Source organism: Fusarium phalaenopsidis (genome assembly GCF_050370095.1).
Source record: "Fusarium phalaenopsidis strain FUZ10S chromosome Unknown contig_32376, whole genome shotgun sequence".
Taxonomy (NCBI): Eukaryota; Fungi; Ascomycota; class Sordariomycetes; order Hypocreales; family Nectriaceae; genus Fusarium; species Fusarium phalaenopsidis.
The window spans coordinates 91,441-116,666 of record NW_028145382.1 but is presented as its reverse complement, the minus strand read 5'-3'; the positions used below and the strand labels follow the sequence as shown (position 1 = coordinate 116,666).

General features: G+C 45.0%; 5 protein-coding genes across 5 annotated transcripts; 2 read left to right on the top strand and 3 right to left on the bottom strand.

Annotated features, from left to right (window-relative positions):
- Positions 1-7,295: 7,295 nt before the first annotated feature.
- Positions 7,296-8,924, bottom strand: LRP88_14663 (uncharacterized protein; the record flags this gene model as incomplete). The annotated part of the gene is made up of 1 exon (XM_083251001.1): positions 7,296-8,924. One exon carries the CDS (start codon positions 8,922-8,924, stop codon positions 7,296-7,298), a length of 1,629 nt encoding a protein of 542 aa, XP_083093036.1.
- A 964-nt stretch (positions 8,925-9,888) lies between these two features.
- LRP88_14662 (uncharacterized protein) lies at positions 9,889-12,519 on the bottom strand (the record flags this gene model as incomplete). The annotated part of the gene is made up of 1 exon (XM_083251000.1): positions 9,889-12,519. One exon carries the CDS (start codon positions 12,517-12,519, stop codon positions 9,889-9,891), a length of 2,631 nt encoding a protein of 876 aa, XP_083093035.1.
- A 3,591-nt stretch (positions 12,520-16,110) lies between these two features.
- LRP88_14661 (uncharacterized protein) lies at positions 16,111-17,352 on the bottom strand (the record flags this gene model as incomplete). Its single annotated transcript, XM_083250999.1, has 1 exon — positions 16,111-17,352. One exon carries the CDS (start codon positions 17,350-17,352, stop codon positions 16,111-16,113), a length of 1,242 nt encoding a protein of 413 aa, XP_083093034.1.
- Positions 17,353-18,227: 875 nt separating this feature from the next.
- Positions 18,228-18,935, top strand: LRP88_14660 (CHAP domain-containing protein; the record flags this gene model as incomplete). Its single annotated transcript, XM_083250998.1, has 1 exon — positions 18,228-18,935. The coding sequence occupies one exon, from the start codon at positions 18,228-18,230 to the stop codon at positions 18,933-18,935; it is 708 nt and encodes a 235-aa protein (XP_083093033.1).
- A 4,265-nt stretch (positions 18,936-23,200) lies between these two features.
- Positions 23,201-24,994, top strand: LRP88_14659 (uncharacterized protein; the record flags this gene model as incomplete). Its single annotated transcript, XM_083250997.1, has 3 exons — positions 23,201-23,591; positions 23,665-24,157; positions 24,235-24,994. 3 exons carry the CDS (start codon positions 23,201-23,203, stop codon positions 24,992-24,994), a joined length of 1,644 nt encoding a protein of 547 aa, XP_083093032.1.
- Positions 24,995-25,226: the final 232 nt, after the last annotated feature.

The window sequence follows — 25,226 nt, the reverse complement described above, 5'->3', positions numbered from 1 at the left end:
TTTTAAAGGGCCTAAAGTGCAAGAAGTAATCTAGCTTCTTTATTTAATTAAGATATCTCTAGTTATAAGGAATTAATTAATTAAATAGTAATAATATTAGATAAGGGATTTTTAATATACTTGCTTATCTAGTGTACTCGCTTATTATATATGTTAGTTATTTAATTATTAAAAATATAAAAAAAAATATTCTTAGCTATTTAACTAACATATATAATAAGCATATGTCCTAAACAAGTATGTGTCCTAAAAGTCCCTTAACCTATAGCATTTCTATTTAATTAACTAATTCTTAATAACTAAATATATCTTAATTTAATAATAAAGCTAGTATTCTTCTTGCCCTCTAAGCCCTTTAAAATAACCTAAAATTACGCATTTAACGTATTATATTAATTTATAAAGTCTGCCCTAAAAAGCTAGGTCGCTGCTAGAAAGGCATATAATCTCAACGCAATTAAATTCCTAAATCACGCAAACTATCTAATCTAGAGGAATAGATCATAGTTTAGTTCATTCTTAACCTAGATTCGCGAGGATTTCCCCCGCAACTATATAGTATAGAAGAAATAGCTAACCGACTGCTTGCTAACCGCGACGCGCCACCTATCGGCAAGCGCTAGGCTTCTAACTTCGTTAAGTAATATAAAGAGCTTAAGACGCATTATTTTTATAAATATAACTACTAGAGAGCTAAATACGAAGATCTAATTATTATCCGTAATTAGTTTAGGCTTATAGAAAATATAATTGCGAAATATAATATCACCTTAGCTAATATCTATAACTTTAATAAGGTTGGCTTTCTAATAGGCGTGATTTCAAGCGGAATAGTTATTACAGGCTCAGAAAGATATGCAAGACCGAAATCAGTATAGCCTAGAAACTAGGAATGGATTACTATTATCTAGGCGATCAATATAGAAGGCCAAGCGGTCCCGCTATTTATTATTAGTGCAGGCTAATATTACCTCGCTAACTAGTACTAAGATAGCAACCTCCTAGATGATTAGGCCATTATAATATCTCCAAATAGCTAGACTAATAACGAGATAGGTCTTAAGTGGCTAAAGCACTTTAACTGGTATATAACTAATTAATCTACTGAGTTGGGGGAAAAAGGTGCTAAGCCATTTTGGGCTATTGGGCAATTTCCTATATATAGAAAAAGGTCAGAGACTAGTTGCCTTCGGCCATTAGCATTATTATCACTATCATCATAGTCAACGAGAAAGGAGCAGCTTTTAGGCTCTTTCTCTGACTAAATTTTTATTATTATTAATTAATTAATTACCCTTACTATTTTATATTATCTTTACCTCACTAAGAAGCATATGAGATCCCTATTTTAAAAATCCTATAAAGAAGGTTATAAAGCGTTTAACCTCGCTGTGGTTAGTATGTTTTGTTTCTCTAATAAAATAGCTATATATTAAGCTTTAAGACTATACTTTCCGTATTAAGAGGAATAAGTCTAGCTCCTCTAAAGGCTATTTTAATATTTTTTTCTGCTATAGTGGCCTAAAAAGCGGCGTAAAAGGCGGGAAAGAACTCGGTCTTGGATACATGGGTTATAGAGTATTAGATCAGATGCTTTATTTCTCGGCCATATGCCTTCTTAAGTAGGCTAAAATACCCGATGTCAAGGGGCTGAAGCAGATGAGACAAATGAGGCGGCATATATAGTGTGATAATATTATTATCCTAATAATATCTCTCAAAGTCAATAGAGTAGTGACTTTTATACCTATCGAGGATTAGAAAACGATAGGGACTAGTAGTTTATTAGAGAAACAGAACACACTAACCACAGCGAGGTTAAACGCTTCGTGACCTTTTTCAGGGGATTTTTAAAATAGGGATCTTATATGCTTCTTAGTGAGGTAAAGATAATATAAAATAGTAAGGGCAATTAATTAATTAATAATAATAAAAATTTAGTCAGAGAAAGAGCCTAAAAGCTGCTCCTTTCTCGTTGACCATGACGACAGTGATGATGATGCTGATGGCCGAAGGCAACTGGTCTCTGACCTTTTTCTACGTATAGGAAATTGCCCAATGGCCCAAAATGGCTTAGCACCTTTTTCCCCCAACTCACTATGGACTCTAATACCGGTTAAGGAGGAGGTTGCCCTCTCTACCCCTTGGGTTTTAAAGACGCTAAAGATAGTGCTTAAGGCTTAATCTTAATTTAAATACCTTGATAGACGAATTAAAAGGCATAAAAGTAGCTTGCCAGAGTTAATTCTAGAGGCATTAAAGTCTCTTTCTAAGAGAATAAAGGCAATAATGCATAAGAATGCCTTATTAAGGGCTAAGGTCTGTGACCTTTAATAGGCAAATAAGATACTAAGCCGGCAGCGGAGGGCAAAGCAGATAAGACTATAGAAAGGAGAGGTAATAATAGTAGGGGATAGAAGGTAAGTAATTAATTAGATAAATATAAATAGGCAGGTAAAGGGCGAATCATCGAGAAGTAATAGTTAAGAAGGGTTAGCGCAACTAATGGAAAGGCGCTATAGAGGAGATAGAAAGAGCGGGTATAATATAAAAACATATTAGATAGTTATAGTAATATCTAAAGAAGAGTAATATATATAATAAGCTTATATCCCAGATAAGTATATGTCTTAAAAATCTCTTAATCTCTCTCTCTTTTATTTATTTAATTAATTCTTAACTACTAAACATATCTAAATTTAATAGCGAGGGTAATATACTTCTTGCCCTTTAAGCGCTTTAAAATAACCTAAAATTACATATCTAATATACTATATTAATCTATAATATCTGCCCTAAAAAGCTAAGTCGCCGCTAGAAAGGTATATAATCTCAACGCGATTAAATTCCTAAATCACATAAACTATCTAATCTAGAGGAATAAATTATTATTTAGTTTATCCTTAACCTAGATTTATAAGGATTTCCCCTATAACTACGCGATATTAAAGAAATAGCTAATAGTTTACTCGCTAACCATAACTCACTACTTATTAGCAAGCGCTAGGCTTCTAACTTTATTAAGTAGCACCTAGACCTTAAGATATATTTTTTTTAAAAATATAACTACTAGAGAGCTAAGTATAAAGATCTAATTATTATTTATAACTAGTTTATACTTATAATAAATATAATCACAAAGTATAATATTTAATTAAATAATATCTATAATATTAATAAGACTAGCTTTATAATAAGTATAATTTAAAATAAAATAATTATTATAAGTATAGATAAGTATAAAAAGCTAAAATTAGTATAGCCTAGAAACTAAGAATAAATTATAGTTATTTAAGCAATTAATATGGATAGCTAAGTAATCCCGCTATTTATTATTAGTGCGGGCTAATATCACCTTGCTAACTAGTACCGAGAAAGTAACCTCCTGGGCGATTAGGCTATTGCGATGACCTAAAATGGCTAGACCGATAACGAGACCGGGCTCAAGTGGCTAAAGCACTTTGATTAGTATATAGCTAAGTAATTAAATAGTCGCTATTATCTTTTAATCCTCGATAGCTATAAAAGTCACCACTCTATTAAATTCGAGAGATATTACGAGGAGAATAAGATCATTAGGCTTTATATGCCGCCTTATTTATCTCATCTACTTTAGCCCCTTGATATTAAGTACTTTAGCGTGCTTAAGAATACCTATGGTTAAGAAATAAAGCATCTAATTAGATACTTTATAACTTATATTTTAAAGACTAAGTTCTTTCTAGCCTTTTATATTATATTTTAAGCTATAATAATAGAAAAGAATATTAAAGTAGCCTTTAAAGGAGCTAGGCTTATTCCTCTAGACTTAGAAAGTATAGTCTCAAAGCTTAATATGTAGCTATGGACTCTAACGCCGGCTAAGGAGGTAGCTAAACCCTTGACCCCTTAGGTCTCAAAGACCCTAAAGACCATGCTTAAGGCCCAATCTCAGTCTAAATACCTTAAGATATGAGTTATAAGGCATAAAAGTAGCTCTCTAGAGTTAATTCTAAAAGCTATATAGTCTTCTTCTAAGGGAATAAAGATAGTTATGTATAAGCTTGCCTTACTCGAGGCTAGGGTCAAAGACCTTGAATAGGCGAATGAGATATGTAACGGTCCAGCTAAGTATATTAACAACTAGCTGAACGACTCTAATGAGTATCCTAAAGCTAAGGAAGAAAGGAAAAGAAAGTAAAAAAGGAGAAGTGAAAAGAGCCCCTTTTAGCTGTTGAGCTTATGTGGGTCTTGGTCGAGAGTGCAAGCCGAGACCCCCACGGGCTCAGCCTGTTACAAGATACTAAGTCAGCGCCAGAGGGCAAAAAGGACCCGACTATAGAAAAGAGGGGTAATAATAGTAGAGGAAGGAAGGCAAGTAATTAATTAAATAGATATTAATGCGTAGGTAGTGGCCGAATCGTCGAGAAGTGGTGGTCAAGGAAGGTCAGCGCGACCAGGAGTTCGGCATTGTGGTGTCTGCGGCAAGCCCGGATATAATGCAAGGACCTATTAGGTAGTAATTAAGATATCTAGGGAAGAGTATAGTGAGCAGTTTTAATTAATTAAATAGTTTATTATATTTTTATAGCGATTTCTATTATAAAGGGCAAAGATTTTTAAGATATATATTTATCTAAGATATAAGCTTATTATATATATTAGTATAAATAGATTTTTTTTTATATTATCTTAAATAAGATTTTTAAAAAAATATAAGAAAATTACTATAGCTTTTATATTATATAATAAACCTAACTTTTTAAATCTAGGTAATTTAGGTATAATTTAGATTCTTTAGAATTTATCTAAAATCGTCTTTTAAGGTAGAAATTCAAGTTGTGCACTCGCTTGTCCGTGTCACGGCCTGACAAAGCACTCATCACGTGAGCAAGGAGAATACCCACTAAACCCACCAATCAAGTAGTGATCACCTACGACACCATGAGTGATCACAGTGATCACCTCGCGATCACAAGTGATCGCGTCTATGATCACGATGACTGCACCACCAAACACGGTGATCACCTAGGACGCCCCGAAGTATATAGCACACGCTCATTAGCACTTTCTCATGTAGTAGCTACCTCAGCTATCAATACAACTTGGTTACACTCAATACCTTTGAGCACATTACCAGACGTGACCTACACCTTTGTTCAAGACAACGCCAATAACCCTCTGCCAACATAAACCTAGTACGACCGGTTTATCCCTTGGGAACATACGATCGTCACAGTCCGGTGCACTCGCTATACATATACGTTACCCTATAATATTAAATAACGTACATGTATAGCGAGCCGGACAGCAAGCGAACCGGACACCAATACTGTGCACTTAAAAATAGCTAACCTTAAATTTCTTAAAACTATTATAAAATATGTGACGATCGTGTGTTTCCCAAGGGATAAACCGGTCGTGCAGGGTTTATGTTGGCAGAGAGTGCTGGGCGTAGTCTGAGCAATAGGTTGTAAGTCACGTCTGGTAATATGCTCAATGGTATTGAGTGTAACCAAGTTGTATTGATAGCTGAGGTAGCTAGTACATAAGAAAGTACAATGAGCGTGTTCTATATACTTGGGATCAATCCTTGGACCGACGTTCTCTGGGTTCGGTCCATTGGTAGGGCCGACGTTTTCAACGTTCGGTCCTGGGACCCATGGGAGCGACGTTCGGTTTCCTCGGTCCTGCTTAGTCAGAGTGTTTTCTGCCATGCTTCCCCGCCTGGCCCATGTCATGGCCGTGACACGAGGTTCCCTCCCCGTTGGTCTTGTCCTCAAGACCAGTTTCAGCGGCCAAGTGTTGTCGGTGGGTAACTCTGACTTGTAAAAATTTCCTTTTGCTGACGTGATGTCAGGCCGGGTTTCCAAGCGTACTTCTTTGCGAAAGCTTTCCGAAGCGCAGGGTCTTTCTGCTTATATTGAGGCTTTTGGTTCCGAAATCATGCCTTGTACTCGTTGTTTCCGCCAGGGTCTGTCCTGTAAGGTGGTTTCCGATCGTTCCAACCGTTGCTCCAATTGTGTTGATGCGAAGGTTGTGTGCGATGGGGCCGGCGTGGCTTCCTTCCGTGAGTGGGTGTCAGTGCTTTTTCACGGCGGTTTGGCTGATTTCTTGTAGTTGCGAAAAATATCCGGGAGCGCAAACGCCTGGAAGGTGAGGAGGCTGAAGCAGAGGCTGCTTTGGAGGAGGCGATGGCTAAGCTTGCCCGCATTCGGAAGCAGAAGAGGTTGCTCAAAGCGCGTGGTGACGAGGCTTTTGAGCGCGGCTTACGTGCCTTGGAGGAATCGGGCGAGCTCCGTGAGGAGTCGTCCGCTGTTGTGGAGGCGCATTCTTTTGGGGCCATTGACTTGATTGATTGGAACGCTGTTGGTCTTGACGAGCCTGTGCTTGGCGTTGTTGGTGGAAGTCCTTCAGAAGGCGTTGTGCACCAGTGAGGTGTTCTGGGGGTTCCCATGTGTTTTCTGAGTCGGGGTAGTCCTTCCATTTGATGAAATACATTGTTTTGCCATTGATTTTGTTCATGTCGAGGATGGCTTCTACGATGTATTCTTCTGGTCCGTCGATTTCTGTGTCTGGTTCTTTATTTGTTTTCACCTGGATGGTGTCTTGTGCTGGCTCGAGTAATGAAATGTGAAAGATTGGATGGAGCTTGACCTTGGGTGGTAAGTCCAGTTCGTAGTTATGTTTCGAAATTTTCTGCTTAATCTTGTATGGTCCGATGTATTTGTAGTCGAGTTTTTGTTTTGTCGTTTTGTTTCGATGTTTTTTGTTGCGAGGTAGACCATGTCTCCCTCCGAGAGGATCGGTCCCTCGATTCTTTTCTTATTGGCGTATGCCGTCATTTTGTTTCTGACGAATTCGAGTTCTGTTTTCATTTCTTCATGTAGGTTTCGTAATTGGTCGCTGGTGAGGATCGCCTTGGGGTTGATGATGGCGTCTCGGGATTGTCGGTAAATGTCTGGTGTGAACCCGAAATTGGCGTATGCTGGTGTGACCTTGGTGCTTTCGTTGGTTGCTGTGTTGTAGGCTAGCTGGGCAGCTGGTAGCTTTTCAACCCAGTTGTTTTGCTCGTAGTTGATATAGCATCGGAGGTATTGTTCCAGTGTTTGATTCATGCGTTCCGTTTGTCCGTCTGTCTCCTTGTGGTATGCAGTGGAGAGTTTGTGATTGATTCCCAAGTATCCTGTGAGGCTCTGCCAGAATTTTGATGCAAATGGTGGTCCTCGATCTGTGATGATCTCAGTGGTAGTCCATGTGTTTTGGCAATGTGGAAATAGAAGAGATAGGCGAATTCTTCGGCCGTTGTTGCTTCTCTATAAGGTATGAAATAGGAGGAATTTCGTGAGTCTGTCCACGATGACGAGAATGCTATCGTAGAAGTTTCCAGTGGCTGGTTCTTCTGATAGGGGTAGTTTGGTGATGAAATCCATAGTGATTGAGTCCCATGGTTGTTGTGCAACTGGGAGTGGTTGTAGTTTTCCGTATGGTTTGTGGCGTCGTGCCTTGGTTTTCGCGCAGAGGTCGCATTGGTTGGCGATGGTTGAAACAATTTTCTTCATATTAGGAAAAGTAAACGTCGTTTTGACTCGTTCTAGGGTTTTATTGATTCCTTGGTGTCCGTGTAGCAGGTGTTTGTGTATTTCGCGTACGAGGTCGTGTTGTAGTTCCTGTGGTACTTGTTGTTTGTCTGTTTTCTCATTGTCTGGGAGGTGTTGGTTGTATTCTAGGATTCTCGTGAGTAGTGGATTGCCCTGTTCCACTGTGTAGGTTGTTGCAATGATTCGTTGTGTGAGGTGTCCTTCCTGCGTGAACTGCAAGAGTTGTTCCTTTGTCTTGGTTCTTCCCGTGTCTAGGTCAGGGCGTCGGCTGATGGCATCGGCTCTGCCGTTCTCCGTTCCTTTGACGTGGATGATGACGTAGTCGAATTCTGAGAGGTATTCGGCGTACCGGAGTTGGCGTCCGCTGAGTTCTTGTGTTTTCGCGAAGTGGGTGATGTTCTTGTGGTCCGTATATACCTTGATCTGGTGTTGGCTTCCTAGGAGATAGTGCCTGAATTCTTTGAAGGCGTTGACGATTGCGAGGAATTCTTTGTCGTAGATGGGGTAGTTTAGTTCCGCTCCATGTAGCTTGTGGGAGTAGAATGCGATTGGGTGTAGGAGTCCTTTGTCGTCTCGTTGTCCAATCTGTGCGCCTAGGGCGAAGTCCGAGGCGTCGGTTTCGAGTTCGATTGGTTGAGATGGGTCGAACATCTTGAGCACTGGTTCGCTCAGGATGAGTTCCTTGATTTTGTCGAAGGCGTCCTTGGCTTTGTTCCCAAATACGAAGGTCTTGTCCTTCTTCGTAAGTTCCGTCAATGGTGCAGCTATCCGTCCGAAGGCTTTGAGGAACTTGCGGTAGTAATTGGCGAATCCAAGGAAGGCTTGTACTTCCTTGACGTTCGTTGGTTCTTCCCATTCCTTGACCGCTGAGACCTTCTTGGGGTCCATTCGTATCTCGTTGTGAGAGATGATGTGTCCGAGGAATTCCACTTCCGGGGCGTGGAATTTGCTTTTCTCGGGTTCCACTAACAACTTGGCGTCTTGTAGTGTTTGCAGTACCTTGTGGACGTGTTCCGTGTGTTCTTCCTCCGTTTTGGAGAAGATGAGGATGTCATCCAGGTAACATACAACGAATATGTCCAGATGTTCTCGTAGCACGTTGTTGATCATTCGTTGGAATGCAGCAGGTGCATTGGTGAGTCCAAAGGGCATAACGAGGTACTCGAATAGTCCGTACTTAGTACGAAAAGCGGTTTTCCATTCGTGTCCTTCTTTGATCCGAATAAGGTTGTAGGCTCCTTTGAGGTCGAGTGCTGTGAAATACTTCATGCCAAAAAGCCGATCCTTCAATTCGCTGATGAGAGGTAGCGGTGTGCGATCCTTGACCGTAATGGCGTTGAGCATCCTGGAAGTCGACACAAAGCCGGAGCTTTCCGTTTTTCTTCGGAACGAACATGACGGGGTATCCGACAGATGACTTGCTTTCCCTGATATATCCTTTCCGTATCATGTCTTCGATGTATTCCTTCAACACTGGTAGTTGTGCTTCGTTGAGTGGGTAGAGTTTGCTGAAGCCGGGTTGCTTCCCATCGATGAACTCAATTTCTAGGTCGTAGTGTGTATGCTCAGGTAGGCCTGTTTCGAGTTCTTCCGCGAAGAGTTTCTTGTAGATGCGATACTGCCATGGAATGTTCTTGAGTCGCTCTTCTTCTTCCGGGTTATCCTGTGGTTTCTTTTGTGGAGCTAGGTCCTTTTCGAGTTCATGAAACTGTTGCATGACTCGTGCGATCATCCTTTGTCGCTGTCGTTTTCGTCCTTTTTGATGTTTGTGTCTTGTCCTGTGGGTGGAGAGGTGTCTCGTGTTGGCCTCTGCCTGGCTTCTCCGGTTCCTTCGGTAGAAGTTTGAGATCTCGTGTCGTATTCTGAGTCGTCATTTGCTGTGGAAGGTGTCTCATCGTTGAAAGAGAGCACTTGGCCAGTCTTCCAGTCAAAATGTGGGTTGAATCGTTGTAACCATGGGTACCCGAGTACAAGATCATGTTGCTTGTTCGGTACAACGTCGAATGAAATGCCCTGGTTCTTTCCTTCAACGAAAACTTTGAGGTGATCAATCTCGCTGTCGATGATACCGTTGTTGTAGTCGAAAGGGGTTCCTTCTAGGTTGACAACCGAGTAAGGCGTCTGTTTGTACCTCCATGGTAGCCTGAGCCTATTCGCCGTTGTCGGGTCGAAGTAGTTCTGCTCAGCTCCGCTGTCCACTAAAGCGTTCAACCATTCTCCTCTGACTCGTACTTTCAGTTCTAGGCATCGTCGCCTGTGTACTCCGGTGGTGGAGTAGAGGGCCTTCTGGGGTAATGTATTCCCTTGTTCATCCACCCGTCGCCCTGTGTCGGATGGGGTGTCTAGTTTTTTGACATTGCCAGAGCGTAGTTTGTGTGATCAAATTCACACTCGCTGTTTGCGCAGGCGTCGTAGTCGTGCGTGTCGTCCTTTTGTGCAGCCAGTCCTGGTACTGCCGTTCTTGTTCGGCTCCGGGGTCTTCTTCGTTTTCCTGGCTGATCGTCTTTTGCCAGTCCTCGATCTTGTGAGTGATCCGTTTCTTCTCCTGAGTGGCGTGGTAGAGTTTTGAAGAATATCGCGCGTTCGCGACGCCGATGGATTCATACCAGTGTACCACTTTGTACCCTTCCGTTTCGTACCATAGGTAGGGTTTATGGTTTGGTTGATGTGGTAGTGGGACGGGGAAGCAATCTTGCTCTTGCTTCTCCTCTCGGTGGGTTTCGCACCAATGGTGTTGGCACGACATCCAAGAGATGCTAGCATGCTCCTGGTGTGTCGGGTATGTCCTTACGTCGTCTCGTGGATTGAAAGGTGCTTCCGGATGTCGAGGGTTTTCGGCCAATTCCCGATGGTAGGCTCGAATGCAAATTTCTTGCTCATCTGACGTTTCCACATGTTCTCGTGCGGTCTGGATGTACCTTTCCCTTAGGCTGTTCCAGTACCTGTTATTGTTTTCGTCGTACAGTTGGGGGTAGTCTTCCTCCTCCCATAGTTCTTTGTCGCTTTTCCGGGGCTTCCTAGAGCGCTCCTGGCGTAGTTCTCTCTGTAGTTGTCGAGCCTTGTGCTCGAACTTGGTTCGATTGATGTTGCTACTGCTTGTCTTGGCAATCCAATCATTGCGTGGCAGTCTGCTGTGTTGGTCTGTTTTTTGTCGTTCGCAGATTTCATCGTATTCCCGTGATGCCTCAATCTGGTGTCGAGGGCATAGGGTATGGTTGCACCGTGTGGGGTCATCTTGTCGGCAGTCCCTTCGGTGGACTGTGGCGGGCACCAAAAGTTGTTCCTTCTCTTCGTATCCCACAATCCATTTCTTGTGGTCAAATCCTTCTGCGGCGGCTTCTTGGAAGTCGGCTTGTTCGTTCGATGGTTGTTGTGCTGAAGGGGGTGTCGTGGGTTCTTCGATTTTGGGTTCGGCGCGTCTGGTCACGGCGATGGTACGTTGTGACATCAAGTTGCCTGGTTGCTGTCTTCCCTTGTTGGGCTCTGGGAGTGGTTTCCATCCCACGTGTTCTGTAATGTGCGAGCGGTTGTTCTTTTGAGGTTTGACTGGTTCGTGGAGTCGTTCCTTCGTAATGTTGTTGATCATATAGTTGCCTTCCGCCTGTTTTTCTGAGAGGTATACTTGGCTGTGTGGCATGTCCAGCTCATCTGGTTGGATGCCGGTTTTGTCGTATCCTTGTCGAGCCATTCCGAGTGTTCTAACGGTGCGGATGGCCGTCTGGGGTTCGGTATCTGCCCAGGTGGATCTTACCTGTTTCTTACCTTCTGGGAGGGGTTGTCGTGGCCTTGGTTGATAGCGTCCCTCCTCCGTATCCCGCTGCTTCTTTCGGCATTCATTTGCCTTGTGTCCCTTCTTGTGGCAGTAGTAACATTCAATGTCCTTGCTGTCCTTCTGGGCTGCTCCAAGTTCCATAGGTCCTGCGTGGGTCCCGTAGGAGGTGTTGCCCCTGGTCTGTTCTCGCCTTCGAGATTGGTTGGCGTTGTTCTTATTGCCCCAAATTCGTCCTTTGTTGGATTTTTCCATGCGTCGTTCAAACTGTCGGTTGTCGATCTTGATAGTCATGTCGATGTAGTCCTGGAGATTGTCGGGTTTTTCCGTTTTGCAGAGTTCGTCCTTCACCTCATCCTTGAGTCCTTCGTAGAAAGCAATCTGAAGGGCACTTGTTCCCCAATTGAGAAATGAGGTGATTTGTGTGAACTCGGCTGCGTAGGTCGAGGCGGCCTTTGTCTGTCGCAGGTTCTTGAGTTTCTGCGTGGCCTGTTGTTCTTCATCGATGGTTCCGAAGTTGCGTCTGATCGCTTCTTCAAAGTTTTCGTATTCGGCGAAAAGGAGTTGTGTTTCCTCGGTGGGTTCATTCCCGAGAAAGTCGCGCAGCTTGGGTTCAAACCAAGTGAGTGCGTTACCCGTGAGGCATCTGCTGGCGTGTAGGACCTTGCTTTCGGCACTGGCCATCCTGGTGGGAAAGTACCGTTGGTATGCTCTGAGGGACGTAAGAAACGTCCTGACGTGGGTGGCCTGTCCGTTGAATGGTTCTGGGTCCTTGGGTTTGATGATCTCGCCGATGTCTTTGTGGGTAGTACCAGCGGCGGTGTGCTCGAACGTCAGGTTGCCGAGATCGTGAACCTGCTGTTGTGCCAGGTCATTTTGCTGGGCTTGGAGCGTGGTGAGTCGGTCGATCCGGTTCTGTTGTTCGTTGATTGTTTGCTGGTATTGCTGCTGTTGCTGTTCCATGGCTTGGCGGAAGCGTTCCTGCATGTCGTTCATGGATGCCTCCATGCTGGCCAATCGTTCCTGAGTGATCCTGGCGTTGTTGCGTGCGCCGTCCAGGAGGTTGTTATGCTGGATGCTCAGGTGGTTGTACTTATTTCTGAGTTTGCGGACTTCATCTTCGTGTGAGGCCGGGACGATGTGTTCTTCGCCATCGTCATCAGTGTCCATCGGGATGTTAGGTTCCTCTGGTTTGGTCGCGGGCTGTCCCTGTTGGGGGTGACAGGCAGCTTGCTGCGAGGGGTAGAAGGAGATCCAGTGTTGGGTGCCATGGTAACAGTATTGCTCAGAGTATGCAGTACACTACTGAACAAGAGCTATCAACGTGTGACGATCGTGTGTTTCCCAAGGGATAAACCGGTCGTGCAGGGTTTATGTTGGCAGAGAGTGCTGGGCGTAGTCTGAGCAATAGGTTGTAAGTCACGTCTGGTAATATGCTCAATGGTATTGAGTGTAACCAAGTTGTATTGATAGCTGAGGTAGCTAGTACATAAGAAAGTACAATGAGCGTGTTCTATATACTTGGGATCAATCCTTGGACCGACGTTCTCTGGGTTCGGTCCATTGGTAGGGCCGACGTTTTCAACGTTCGGTCCTGGGACCCATGGGAGCGACGTTCGGTTTCCTCGGTCCTGCTTAGTCAGAGTGTTTTCTGCCATGCTTCCCCGCCTGGCCCATGTCATGGCCGTGACAACGAGGAGAATAAGATTATTAGGCTTTATATACTACCTTATTTATTTTATTTATTTTAGCCCCTTAATATTAAGTACTTTAGCATACTTAAAAATACCTATAGTTAAGAAATAAAATATCTAATTAAATACTTTATAACTTATATTTTAAAGACTAAGTTTTTCTTAGCCTTTTATATTATATTTTAAGTTATAATAATAGAAAAAAATATTAAAATAGCCTTTAGAGGAGCTAGGCTTATTCCTCTAGACCTAGAAAGTATAGTCTCAAAGCTTAATATATAGCTATAGACTTTAATACTAGCTAAGGAGGTAGCTAAACCCTTGACCCCTTAGGTCTTAAAGACCCTAAAGACTATACTTAAGACTTAATCTTAGTCTAAATACCTTAAGATATGAGTTATAAGGCACAAAAGTAGCTCTCTAGAGTTAATTCTAGAAGCTATATAGTCTTCTTCTAAGGGAATAAAGATAATTATATATAAGCTTGCCTTACTTAAGGCTAGGGTCAAAGACCTTAAATAGGCAAATAAGATACTAAGTCAGCGCCAGAGGGCAAAAAGGACCCAACTATAGAAAAGAGGGGTAATAATAATAGAGGAAGGAAGGCAAGTAATTAATCAAATAGATATTAATGCGCAGGTAGTGGCCGAATCGTTAAGAAGTAGTGGTTAAGGAAGGTCAGCGCGACCGGGAGTTCGGCATTATAGTATCTACGGTAAGCCCAGATATAATATAAGGACCTATTAGGTAGTAATTAAGATATCTAGGGAAGAGTATAGTAAGTAGTTTTAATTAATTAAATAGTTTATTATGTTTTTATAGTAATTTCTATTATAAAGGGCAAAGATTTTTAGGATATATACTTATCTAGGATATAAGCTTATTATATATATTATTATATTAATATTAAGTTATAATATTATATAATATTAATAATAGATTTATTATTATAGTTAAAGCCTAGCCCTTAATAGGTTAATTAAGCTAGAAGATTATAAAATCTAAAGGTATTTCTTTTAAGAAACTACTAAGGAATTTCATAGACGAAAAGTAGATAATATGGCGCGATTTAGATAAATATTAGTACAGTAGTAGTAGGGATATATATACTTATAGAATGACACTGAATTAAATAAAAAGCCTTTACTAGCTAAGCATGGGCCGAATGCTTAGTTGCAAAGCTTACTGTTTCCTCATGGTTACCAAATATAGAAGTGCCGTCCCTGACAAACTTAAACTGTGCAGCAGACGGGGTAAGAAACCATCTAGCACTTCACAGGAAGAGCCTTCTCGCTCGTCGCCTTCTTAGCCAAGGCAATCTCAGCATTGCGCCGACGGACGAGGCCTGGGAGCTTCCTCTTGCCCGCGTAAACCCACTTAGGCAGCTCCCCAGAAATCACAGTGTTGGGCTTCTCGCCCTTGTTGAGACGCTTGATGAGCTGCGATCCCTCGGCGGCACCGCAGCCGACGTTGAAGGACCAACTGACCAGGGCACCGAATTGGTTCTTGTTGAGGGTGACTTTGCTGCTGACCATTTTGGCGATGCATTTCTCGAATTTCTATCATGATATCAGAACCGGTGGTTTGAGATGTGAAGACGGGCTTAAAGATGGACTTACTCTCATGTCATCCGCGAGAAGCTTCTTGCCGTTGGCCTTTGATAGGGGGATTGGGTATTTAACATCAGTGCACTTAGAGTTCGAGCAGAGATGACCGTAGCCTACGGTAGGATAGCCAGCAGCGTCCTTGTCTATCGCAACTGGTTAGTACGCCTGACGGTCCCAAGAGCAAGACATCACTGACAGATATGAGGAACGAAACCCTCAAACTCGCCAATCAGGTCCACGGTAGCCTGGTTAGACGACGGCGCAGAGCAACCTCCGCCGCACTTGGGCTTGACGTATCCATTGGAGCCCGTCTTGACGTAGTAGTCCGAGACGTAGCAGCCATCCGAGATCTTATCCCAGATGGTATTCCCGCTGATATTGGTGCCCTCGGTTTGGCAGGTGATTGTGACGTCGGTGCCCTTCTTCAATACCTTCTTGACCGCATAGCTGGTGCCTGGACCAGAGCGGCACTTGACGTCGTCGCCGGTGATGGGGTATGCGGCCGCGAGGGAGGCCGTGAGGGTAGAGAGGGCAAAGAGAGTGAACTTCTTGGTGAGCAATGTTCTGCAAAGGGGAAGTTGAAGAGGGTTGAAGGAGGTTGATGGGTATCAGTTCAAACTCAAGAGGCCAGGGTAAACCCTTTATGTACTCAAGTCTCAATACTGTACAATATCAAAAGGCGGACAAGAAACTTCGGCCCTCATTTCCATCTGGACCCTGAGAAACAATCTGTCATCCCTCCTCAAGACGCCTTCCCCTTTGAGCAGCTGAAGAACACAACTGCCGGCATTCTAGACTCCTTCTTGCACAATAAGACGGGGAAACTAGAATGCCGATTATACACCGGATTGGGAAGCTACTCAATTGCTTGAATGGGATCGCGGTGGATGTGGGGACTGGTGAAACATCCAGGAGATTAGCCCCGATTCTGCAGGAAAGACGGGGAACTTTGTTTCTGTGCGACGGGCCGAACCTGAATGTAGATCAGTTCGCTATTCGAAACGGCGTGTACATTCGTTGTTTGCGGAAATTTCCGTCTGACATGAAACGACGGGCTGTGGGCGTGGAGAGATTCATTGATTGGGGTTTTTATCTGCAAGCGATACTGAGTACTATGACATGATGAAGGGGCTGATCCTTGAGTTTGACCCTCTTAATTGCTTTCTGAATGCTACATTAAGCCAGGTAGTTGAATTTTAAAGGTATGATTGATCAAGGCATGTTGCGGCTAATGTGGTTGTTCAGCGCCGGGACAGGGGTGAATATAAAGCTCTCAGGCGGAAGGTTGCGCATAAACGAGACATAGTAATACTATCCTGAAGGAGCTCAATCTTAGGTCCAAAGAAGATAATTGGAATACACAGCAGAAGAGATGAACAAGAGTCGATGCTGAGCCAAACATCCCCCTAGCGGTTCAACCCATAAGGATCCTTTCCCATCACAGCTACGTCTAACGTATTCTAATTATTTGGACCTTTCAAAATCCAACTCAGATTGAATCTCCTCCACACTATCGCTCTATGATCCTTCTCCGCCCCTTCAGCCTGGTAAAAGTCTGTCTCAACCAAGGCACCAACCTTTCGATCCGCTGTTTTGGTCAAACTCGAGTAGCCGCCCTCAAACCCAACACCTGAAATGGGAGCATCAGAGAGCTTCCTTCCGTAGTTGAACTTGTTCGCATCACCGTCGTAGCTGACCCGTACGCGCATGTGCCTCCGGCTGCTTTTGTGCGCAGAGTTCATGAAGAGCGTGCGCGCTGGGCCGTTGGCGTCCTTTTTGTTGTAGAGGAGAGTGGACGCTTCGCAGGCTGGGTCTGGGAGACCCTTGTCGAGGACGAAGGGGCTGAATGTAGACAGAGAGCCTCGGGCGACTTTACGGTATTCATCATCGGCAGAGGCACGGTCGTTTCGGTAGAGTTTTCCGTCAGGGGTTTGGGCGACTGTGCCTTCAGAGCCGGCACCTTTGAGGGATTGGTAGGACCATGTGCGCTTGCCGGGCTTGCCACAGCCGATGATGTTTCTTCCTTGAGCGGGAATGACGAGCTCACCAGAGGAGAGGGCGATGCCGATTCCGGGGCCGACAGCATCCCATGACCATCCGTCAGGCGTGAGCTGCTTCGTCATATCTACAGGTTCAGACCAAGTCTTGCCGTCGTCGGCGCTCTGGGTGAGGAAGATATGACGCCTTCCCTCCCAAGAATTGTTGATCTTCTTTGTCTTCTTTCCGCTGGGGAGGGTATCACCGCCGTTTTGGCTGTAGGCGCCGTGGTTCCAGCTTAGGAACAGGTAGATCGTGCTTCCGTCAACCACAGGCGTGGGATTTCCCCAAGTGCCATCTCCCTTTCCGACCACCTCTCGGAGGGCATCCCAGTCGCCGGGGCTCTCACCGTGGCTGTTGGTGGTCTTGGTGCGCTTGCAGACAAGATTGACGTCCCCGTAGTCTCGATTGTTGTGCCGCCGACCTTCGGCGAATGCGAGGATGCGGCCGGTAGTTGTAGTAACTACAGCGGGGATTCTGAATGAATGGAAACCAACGCCGTTTGGAAGCTTGTCTGCGTTGCCCATGTTGGAGCTGCGGAATAGGGCGAAGCCTTTGTGGTAGGGTGTTTGATTCTTGGCTGGGTCATTGACGTTGGCAAAGACAGTGCAAGCCGTGAGCAGCACCAAGAGCAGAGCTCTGAGGGTGCCGTTGAAACTGAACATTGTGTTTGCCATGAGGATGTGATTTCACTTCTCACTTAGCGAAAACCATCGGGAGCAACAGATGTTTTTCGTCACATTGATATATGAAACTATACATGCTTGGATAGATTACACAATCGTCAGAACATTGTCTGTCGGGGAATTCGGATGAATGATGACAACTGATTGACTTCAAGATTTGCCACCGACAGTATCAACAGTTTCGAATAGATCACCCACATGCTCGAGGACATCCCTTGACTGGAGAACACCACAATTCTTGTCAGTGCTCATTAATCACATGCCGATCAATCAATAGACATCCTTCCCAATGGTAATTAGTCACATGCAGATTAACTAATAGACGCCCTTCCCAATATGGATAAGGTTATGCAAACGATCATGACCCCTGTTTTTAGTTTTATCAGCTGGAATGAAATGCCGCGATGATCCTCCGCGTGAAACAACTAAAGAGGAAAGTGGTCCGATACCCTTTTGAGATAAGTCCGTAGGAGCTGAATGAAGAGCTAATATAGAGTCAGCAAGGGCCGTTTCTGAGGCCCAGAGCACTGTCGATTGGGGGAATACCGGGGATGCCGTCGTGTTCCGGAACCCTTTGGAGAAGGTCCTTCAATCTTAATATGCAGGCTGCCAGAAAAGTTCCGATGACCGTTAATCAAATGGAACAATGGATTCCTCCGTCTGACAGACTGAGACTCTTCAATCTGTCCGTCTTCATTTTGATTTCGATTGTCAGTAGTTTGTCGTTATGCTCTGCCTCAGCTGAAGGGGTGATAGGTGTTGGTTCCAATTTCTATAAAGTGAAGCAACCATCAAGTTCTCTTTCATGTTCAATATCACCAGCAGTCAAGATAACTCCTTAAATACCTCTCAAAATGAAGTTGACAACTTTCTGCGCCTATGCGCTCGCATTCTTTTCTACTGGAGTTCACTCCTATCCCGTGACCAGCGACAACCTCAACTGCCGCTCTGGTCCAGGCACGGCCTTCGCTATTAAGAAATCCTACAAAAAAGGCCAGGATGTCACTATCACCTGCCAGACTGAGGGTGACAACATCGAGGGAAATTCCATCTGGGATAAGACCTCTGACGGCTGCTACGTTGCCGATAAATACGTCAAGACCGGAAAGGACGGCTACGTCAAGGGCAAATGCACCAACGTCCCCAAACCACCCAAGAACAACAAAATCCCAGGTCCCAGAGTCAACGACTATCCCTACAAGAACACCTGCGGCCCAGCGGACAAGTGGCTCTACTTCAAGTGCCAATGCACCAGCTTCGTGGCATGGCGCGTGAATGAGCGCCTGGGCATCAAGTTCCACAACAAGTACAAGGGGAAGGCGTGGGGAAATGGAAATCAGTGGGATGAGGCTGCCAGGGCGAGTGGTGTGAGGGTTGATAATAAGCCTGTGCCGGGCTGTATTGCTCAGACTAATGCCGGGCAATTCGGACATGTTGCTTGGGTTTCTGCTGTCGATGGGGATATGGTTACTGTTGAGGAGTACAACTGGAACAATCACAGGGCTTATGGGACGCGGAAGGTCCACAAGAGCAAGTTTAATTACATCCATCTCAAGGTCTAAGGCCTCCTGGTTGATGGCTTGGGCAAAAGAAGAGGGATATTAGGCTAGAGAAGTGATATTGGGATGTCAGGATTCCCAGGTCAGCATTATTATTCTTGGAGAGATGTATAGTTTGCGAATGTATTGTAACTTTTGATTAACGAGTGGTTAAGGACTGAAGAGAGCCTTTGATAGAGATTTAGTAAACTCCTTAATAGTGAGAATAGGTACAAAGGAGTATATATATCGGTAGGCACTAAATAATCGCCTATGTCCAAGCGATCGTCTGTGATTTCGGTCTAATAATCAAGCAGGTTGACTTTGGTCGAGAATAGCGGCAGTCCAAGCCTCCTGATGTTTTAATGAGTATATCAATTACGAAATATAGACCACTTGTCTATTTTGTGGTATAGAGTCTATTAAATCACTAAGTAGAATTAGGGGGCCGCGACTCGGACTTGCCTATCCTTATATCATATCCGATATGATAAATTATCCCGATATCAGGATAAGGCAGCCCAGATTTATCCGATATCCGATATATATCATATCGGATATAGCAGGATAGCAGAGATGATATCAGGATAGCATATCAGGATAGGCAAGTCTGGTCGTGATGACTAGCAGAAGGTCTCCCTAGTTGGCTTGGGCATAGGTCACCTAAACCCTCAGCATCTTTTCAATTTCCTAATTCATCCACTCTTGCCCCCCGTCCGTCTGAGAATGGTACGCCGTTGATAAGCGCCGTTTGACTCCAATCCGCGTGCAGAGGTGTGTCCATACGTCGCCTACGAACTGTGGCTCTTGATCGCTGGTGATTGCTGTTGGGGTATCATGGTAAGGGAAACAACACAAGAAGAGTCTTCGCGCCACTACTTCTACTGAGATGTAGTCCATAAATTCTAAGATTCCTCCTTTCGTCAGATGTTCGGTAATTCCCATGAGGTTAGTAGCGATCTTCTGGCTCAGTTAACCCATCAAGGGCTAGGCTTTAACTATAACAAAGAACATATTATTAATATATCATAGCATTATAACCTAATGCTAATATAGTAGCTTTTTTTTTTAACCTTCTACTACTTATAATAAAAGAGTTATACCTAGCTATATTATTATAAAAGGTTAAACCTCTTCTAGTATATTTAATTACTCTAACCTCCGTATAAGAAATAAAAGTGAATTTTCTACCTTCTTAAGACCGCAGTCTCTTAATATAATACCTAGAACTATAATCAATCAACCAATCAAAGTTACTAGGTCATATAATATCGCCGCCGCCGCCTAGTATAAGAACTAATACCCTCTCACTTCTCCCTTCCGTAAGAGATACCACCTCCTACGCAACATATAATTATCCTCGTTTCGTGATATCAATACGTCAAAGCCTACTAAGGAGCAAATCATCGAGCCGGGCGTCTATATCGAATATCGGCTAGGTCAATAGCCTACTAGAGGTAGTCGAGCAGCTGCGAGAGCAGCAAGAAGCTGAAAACCTACGTGGATAAAACGGGAAAGTTAGGGGGAGGGGATTAAAGTTTTTAAGTTATTAAGTCACAAAAGTAACTCAACCTATTAAGAAGGAAGAAGGTTTTAGTTATAAAGATAGAAAGGTTTAGGTTATGGCTATTAGGGTGAGTTAACCTATTAGGAGGAGTACGGGAAGAAATATATTAGTTAGAGCTTGAATGCAACATATCGGCGAATTGCCAAACCTTGGCTAATACACATCATCTTTAAACACAATGGAGGTTAGTAGCATTGTCCCGTCCTATGGGTGGGAGCTCAATGGTGAAATCGATGTGGGTCTCCTACTAGATTCTTTCAGGTATCGGCAGGGGCTTGAGAAGGCCTTGCTTCGACTGCCTCCAAATGGTGGTCCTCTTGCACGTGTCGCAATTGTTCAGAAACTTCCATACTTCGTTTGTGATACCAGGCCGGAAAAACTGTCTTGCGACTAGCGCATATGTCAGGTCTCTCCCCGGATGCCCCGTTAGGTGAGAATCGTGTGTTTCCTGTATGATACCTGTCCACAGAGGTTCACTGCTCAGAATCCAAAGCCGATTTCTGACGTGCTAGAGTCCTCTTTCGTCGAGCGAGCATTCCGATATGCTCACGGGGGTGTTCGCAGCAACCTTTGCTGGCAGGCTGCTGTTTCCTGCTGCCACTGCTCGAGAAATTTCCTTGTAGGTTTCATCCATTTTTCTCCCATTAGTCCATGCTTTCTGCATCTCTGAATCTTCGAACGTAGGTACCTCGTGCTCGAAATCCAGTGGATCACTCTCCTTGGCTGCCACGTCGACGATCTCTACTCCTTCGGTCTTTCCAATTGCAATGTTTACGCTCCGCATGTTCTCATTTTGGAATAGCTTTCGGAAGCGTGCCTTCAGACGTTCGTCACCTCCCTCCTTAGGTATGTGTTGTGCTCTTCTGGATAATTGGTCGGGAAGTTCTGGTTCCTTGCCAGGCCTCCATTAGAGAGTGAAATTGAATTGCGACAAGAACTCTGCCCATCGGATTTGCCGTTCAGACAGCTCTAGTTCTTTATTCAAGTACCAGAGGTTTGTTTCTATGATCCGCCATGACCTTGAACTTGGTCATTATCAGCTCCGCTCTCCAGGCTTTGAGACATCGCACGATCGCTAACAGCTCCTTGTCGTAAATCTTGTAGTTCATTTCGACTGGAGAATGCTTCTGGGAAAAGAAGGCAACAGGTCATGATCTGTTCTGATCATCCAGCTGTAACAAGACTCCTCCTATGGCATATCCTGAGGAATCGGCGTCCACCCTCGCTTCTCTATTCTCATTGAAATGAACGAGAACGGGCGCAGTAATCAAGGCATCCTTCAGGGCGAGAAGGAACTTTTCGCAATCATCTCCTCAATAGAACTCTGCTCATTTACTCGTAAGACGGATGAGAGGCTTTGCCTTGTCCAGGCTGGCGATCCATTCCATTTCCATCCATGTAGCGGCTTCTAGGTAGAATGGATGGACGTCCATTTCGGTCGGCCTTGAGTGGAATGGATGGAATGGACGGATAGAGGGGCCGCGTGGAACGGATGGAAGTGGAAATGGATGCGTGGAAGCTATAGAGGGCCAGTACTTGTTATCCTCCCACCCGTAGCTTCCCGGGCTTCCGCAAAGCTCAATTCAGCCAACGCGTCTGTGCCTGACAGCTCGACCTCTTCAAGTACTGGTAGCGTCTCTGTGCTCCTGATATATCCCCAAGAAGCCACGACCTCACCGTCTGCGTCATTCGAATCGTGCTCGCATCCAGATTAGCCCGATCGTCTCGGACCATTCTGCCGGCCGCTGAGACGAGTCTCTCAACGTCAGCAGACATTGGGAGGATAGAAAGCAGATCGAGAGCCATCTGTGATAACCGTGGGTACTCCTCCCGTCTTTCATGCCGGTAGCTAATAGGATCTAGGACTTTTTAATCCGACTTATGGACATCATGAAGCCAATCGTTATATTCGTGGCCAACAATGAGTGCCACTCTGTTAGCCATATCGTTGTTGGCTTGTAACAAGGCACATGGTGATGAGGGCGGCTGTGATAACGCCGGGGCCTGACGGGATTCTTCGCGGTACTCGTCGAAGTGATTCTGATACATTCGCCGCTTCTTTGTGACTGGCTCGCCGCGTTCTCGATCCTGGGAAACAATCTGTGGCTCGTAATGCGACAGGTATAGCCCTCTACAAGGGACTTTGCAATTTGGGTCCAGTTTGGCCGATCCACCCACCTGTCCTCAAATATTCCCAAGAATTTTCTAAAAATCGCGATTTAAGGTAAAAATCAATATATTGCACTCGCTGATATATTGCACTCACTGATGAAGTACGTTATTGTTTATATTATTCGCAACACTGCATGTCCGGAGGCAGTTCTCTTGAGCCACGTAAGCTTACGGAGGGTCTGTGGGTGAATCGGGTGGCATTTGGGATTCGGGTGACTGTTAGCAACGGCATGAACATATCAATGCGGCAATGCATTCACCAGAGAAAAGGTCAGAACGCACCGCAATCACCTCGGTCCTCAAGATGATGGTGGGAAGAAGCAGGTGCCCCTTGCAGAAGCTCCAGGATGGGCTGGTGTTATGGCGGCAGTTGAGAAATAACTCGAAGGGCCGAGCGTAATGACAAGGGGTCATTCGGCCTAACATTGCCGTTATCTTACTCAAAATGGAGCACGACCACCTTCCAAGGCGGGGTTGGCGTGCCTTGACCCGCCTTTCCCCTCCACCTCCTCCTCGATTTTTCACGTCTCTTCCAACCTCACGGGTGACAATGGCGTCAAACAAGGGATTCTCATTGTTCTTTGTGAACCATAACCCCACTGGAAGTCCACCGGGCGATAGGCAGCTAAATGCTGCAGCACGAGCTCATGTAGCGCGGCAAGCTCTGAAGAACAGGTCCGCGCGGCCAAGAAACCTCAAGTTCGTATCTTACACTCCGGAGACAATGCGTCATGGTGATGGCTCTGGTCCTTCCACCAGGCCCAACGATACCTATGGCGAAGAGCACCAAGCATCAACCAACGCCGACAGAGATCGTGCGGTAACTGATCCGGCGAGTCGGCGCATGTCATCCTGTCCACTCAGGCCTGCTGGTTGGGACCCATTCCACTCTTTCACAATGTCTGGAATGGGACGAGACGAGCATCTGATGCTCTATTACGGTGAGTCATGTCTGATTCGCAGCAATTTGTCATTCATGCACTGAAACCAGCCACCCTGACGAGATTCTTCAAGCGTTCACCACGACTTGGCCCCAATTTGGAGAATTTGAGAGCGGAAGGCGTAACTTCGCGCAATCGTGGTTATGGCGTACTCTGGAGTCCCCTGCGGCATTTTATGCCGGGCTCATGGGGTCTGCCACACATTACACCATTTTTTGCCCGACTGCGAGTATACAAAATCGCATCCTTACGATGGGACTGAAGTGGAAGATCCAGGCTATTAGAGCTGTTCGATCTCTTATCGAGCAGCACCAATCCGGTTCTCCTAGAGAATTCACGAATAGCGATCTTCTCGCCATCTTTGTCCTTGCTATCCATGGTAGCATCAATTTTTCAGACGAACCGGAGCCGCACCCGTTGTCGCCCTTTGCTACATACCGCCACATGCATGTCTACGGCCGGTTGCAGCCTGGCAAGGAGCATATGAATGCCATTTATTACATCGTCGACCAGAAAGGTGGAATATCAAATATCGACCAGCATGCCTTTGGCTTCGTTTTGCCCATGTAAGTCCATGAATTCCTACGGTACATCGAAAATCCCATCTCGGCGGAATGCTGTCTGCTAACCTCCATTTTGTTAGCCTCGATATGCTTTATAATGCGCGGCTTGACACTCCACCTAGGTACCCATGTTTGCGCCAGCTGAAGCCAATGGTTCAAGAAGGTCTATGGGCCCCGGATTTGGAAGCTTATCAAAAGCTCAAGACCTTAGGCGAGTGCTTCCGGACAAGCCCTGATGCATCTTTGCCCACGGCTCCCTATCTGGAACCCAAGATGGTCAAGCTCCTCGAAGTCATGGCAGAAGTAACCGTGGCCCTTGACCATTATTGCCGCCGCGGACCTGGAGCACCGGATTCCCTTGATGTGTTGGCTAATAACTGCGATTGGGCATCACATGCCATTCTGTCTCTGCCTCCCTACATTCCGTTGGCCATGTCTCGAAGCGACCTAGATCAGCAGCCGGATATTGATACTACTACTATCCTTCATGAGATATGCCGACTTTGCACCCTTCTCTACCACGATATGGTCCTTCTTCCAACTCCCCCACATACAGGAACCAAGTTACGCCACTCGAGCAGAGTTTTATGCTTGATCCAAGTTATACAGCGAAAAGACCCTATAGAAGACCTCCGTGTCGTTGATTTTTTAACTTGGGCCATGGTTATAGGCGGAATCGCCGCAAGGTTCACAAAGCTTCAAGTCTCATATATCAAACTCATTGAAAAGGTTGCACGAGACACAGCATGGGAAGTGATTCATCCCCGATGGGAGAGATATTTATGGTTTAACGCTGTATGCGATGAGCCGGCTTCGATTATTTGGTTCAAAGCGCAATAAGAGCGCCTTTCGGAATAAATTTTCACTTTTGGAATCGGAAGATGCGTACATAGCTTTAGCTTTGCCTCCTCGCTATTTATTATCCCTTTAGATGTGTTAAGGCTCCCGGCAGGTATTAGAAGAACTGAGAGTTCCCCCTAAGCTTTAGGACTAGGACTAAGACTCAAGTTTAAAGTCTTATAATTAAAGTTTTTTTGGCCTCTTTAAGTGGTCGAGAATTGCAAGGATGATC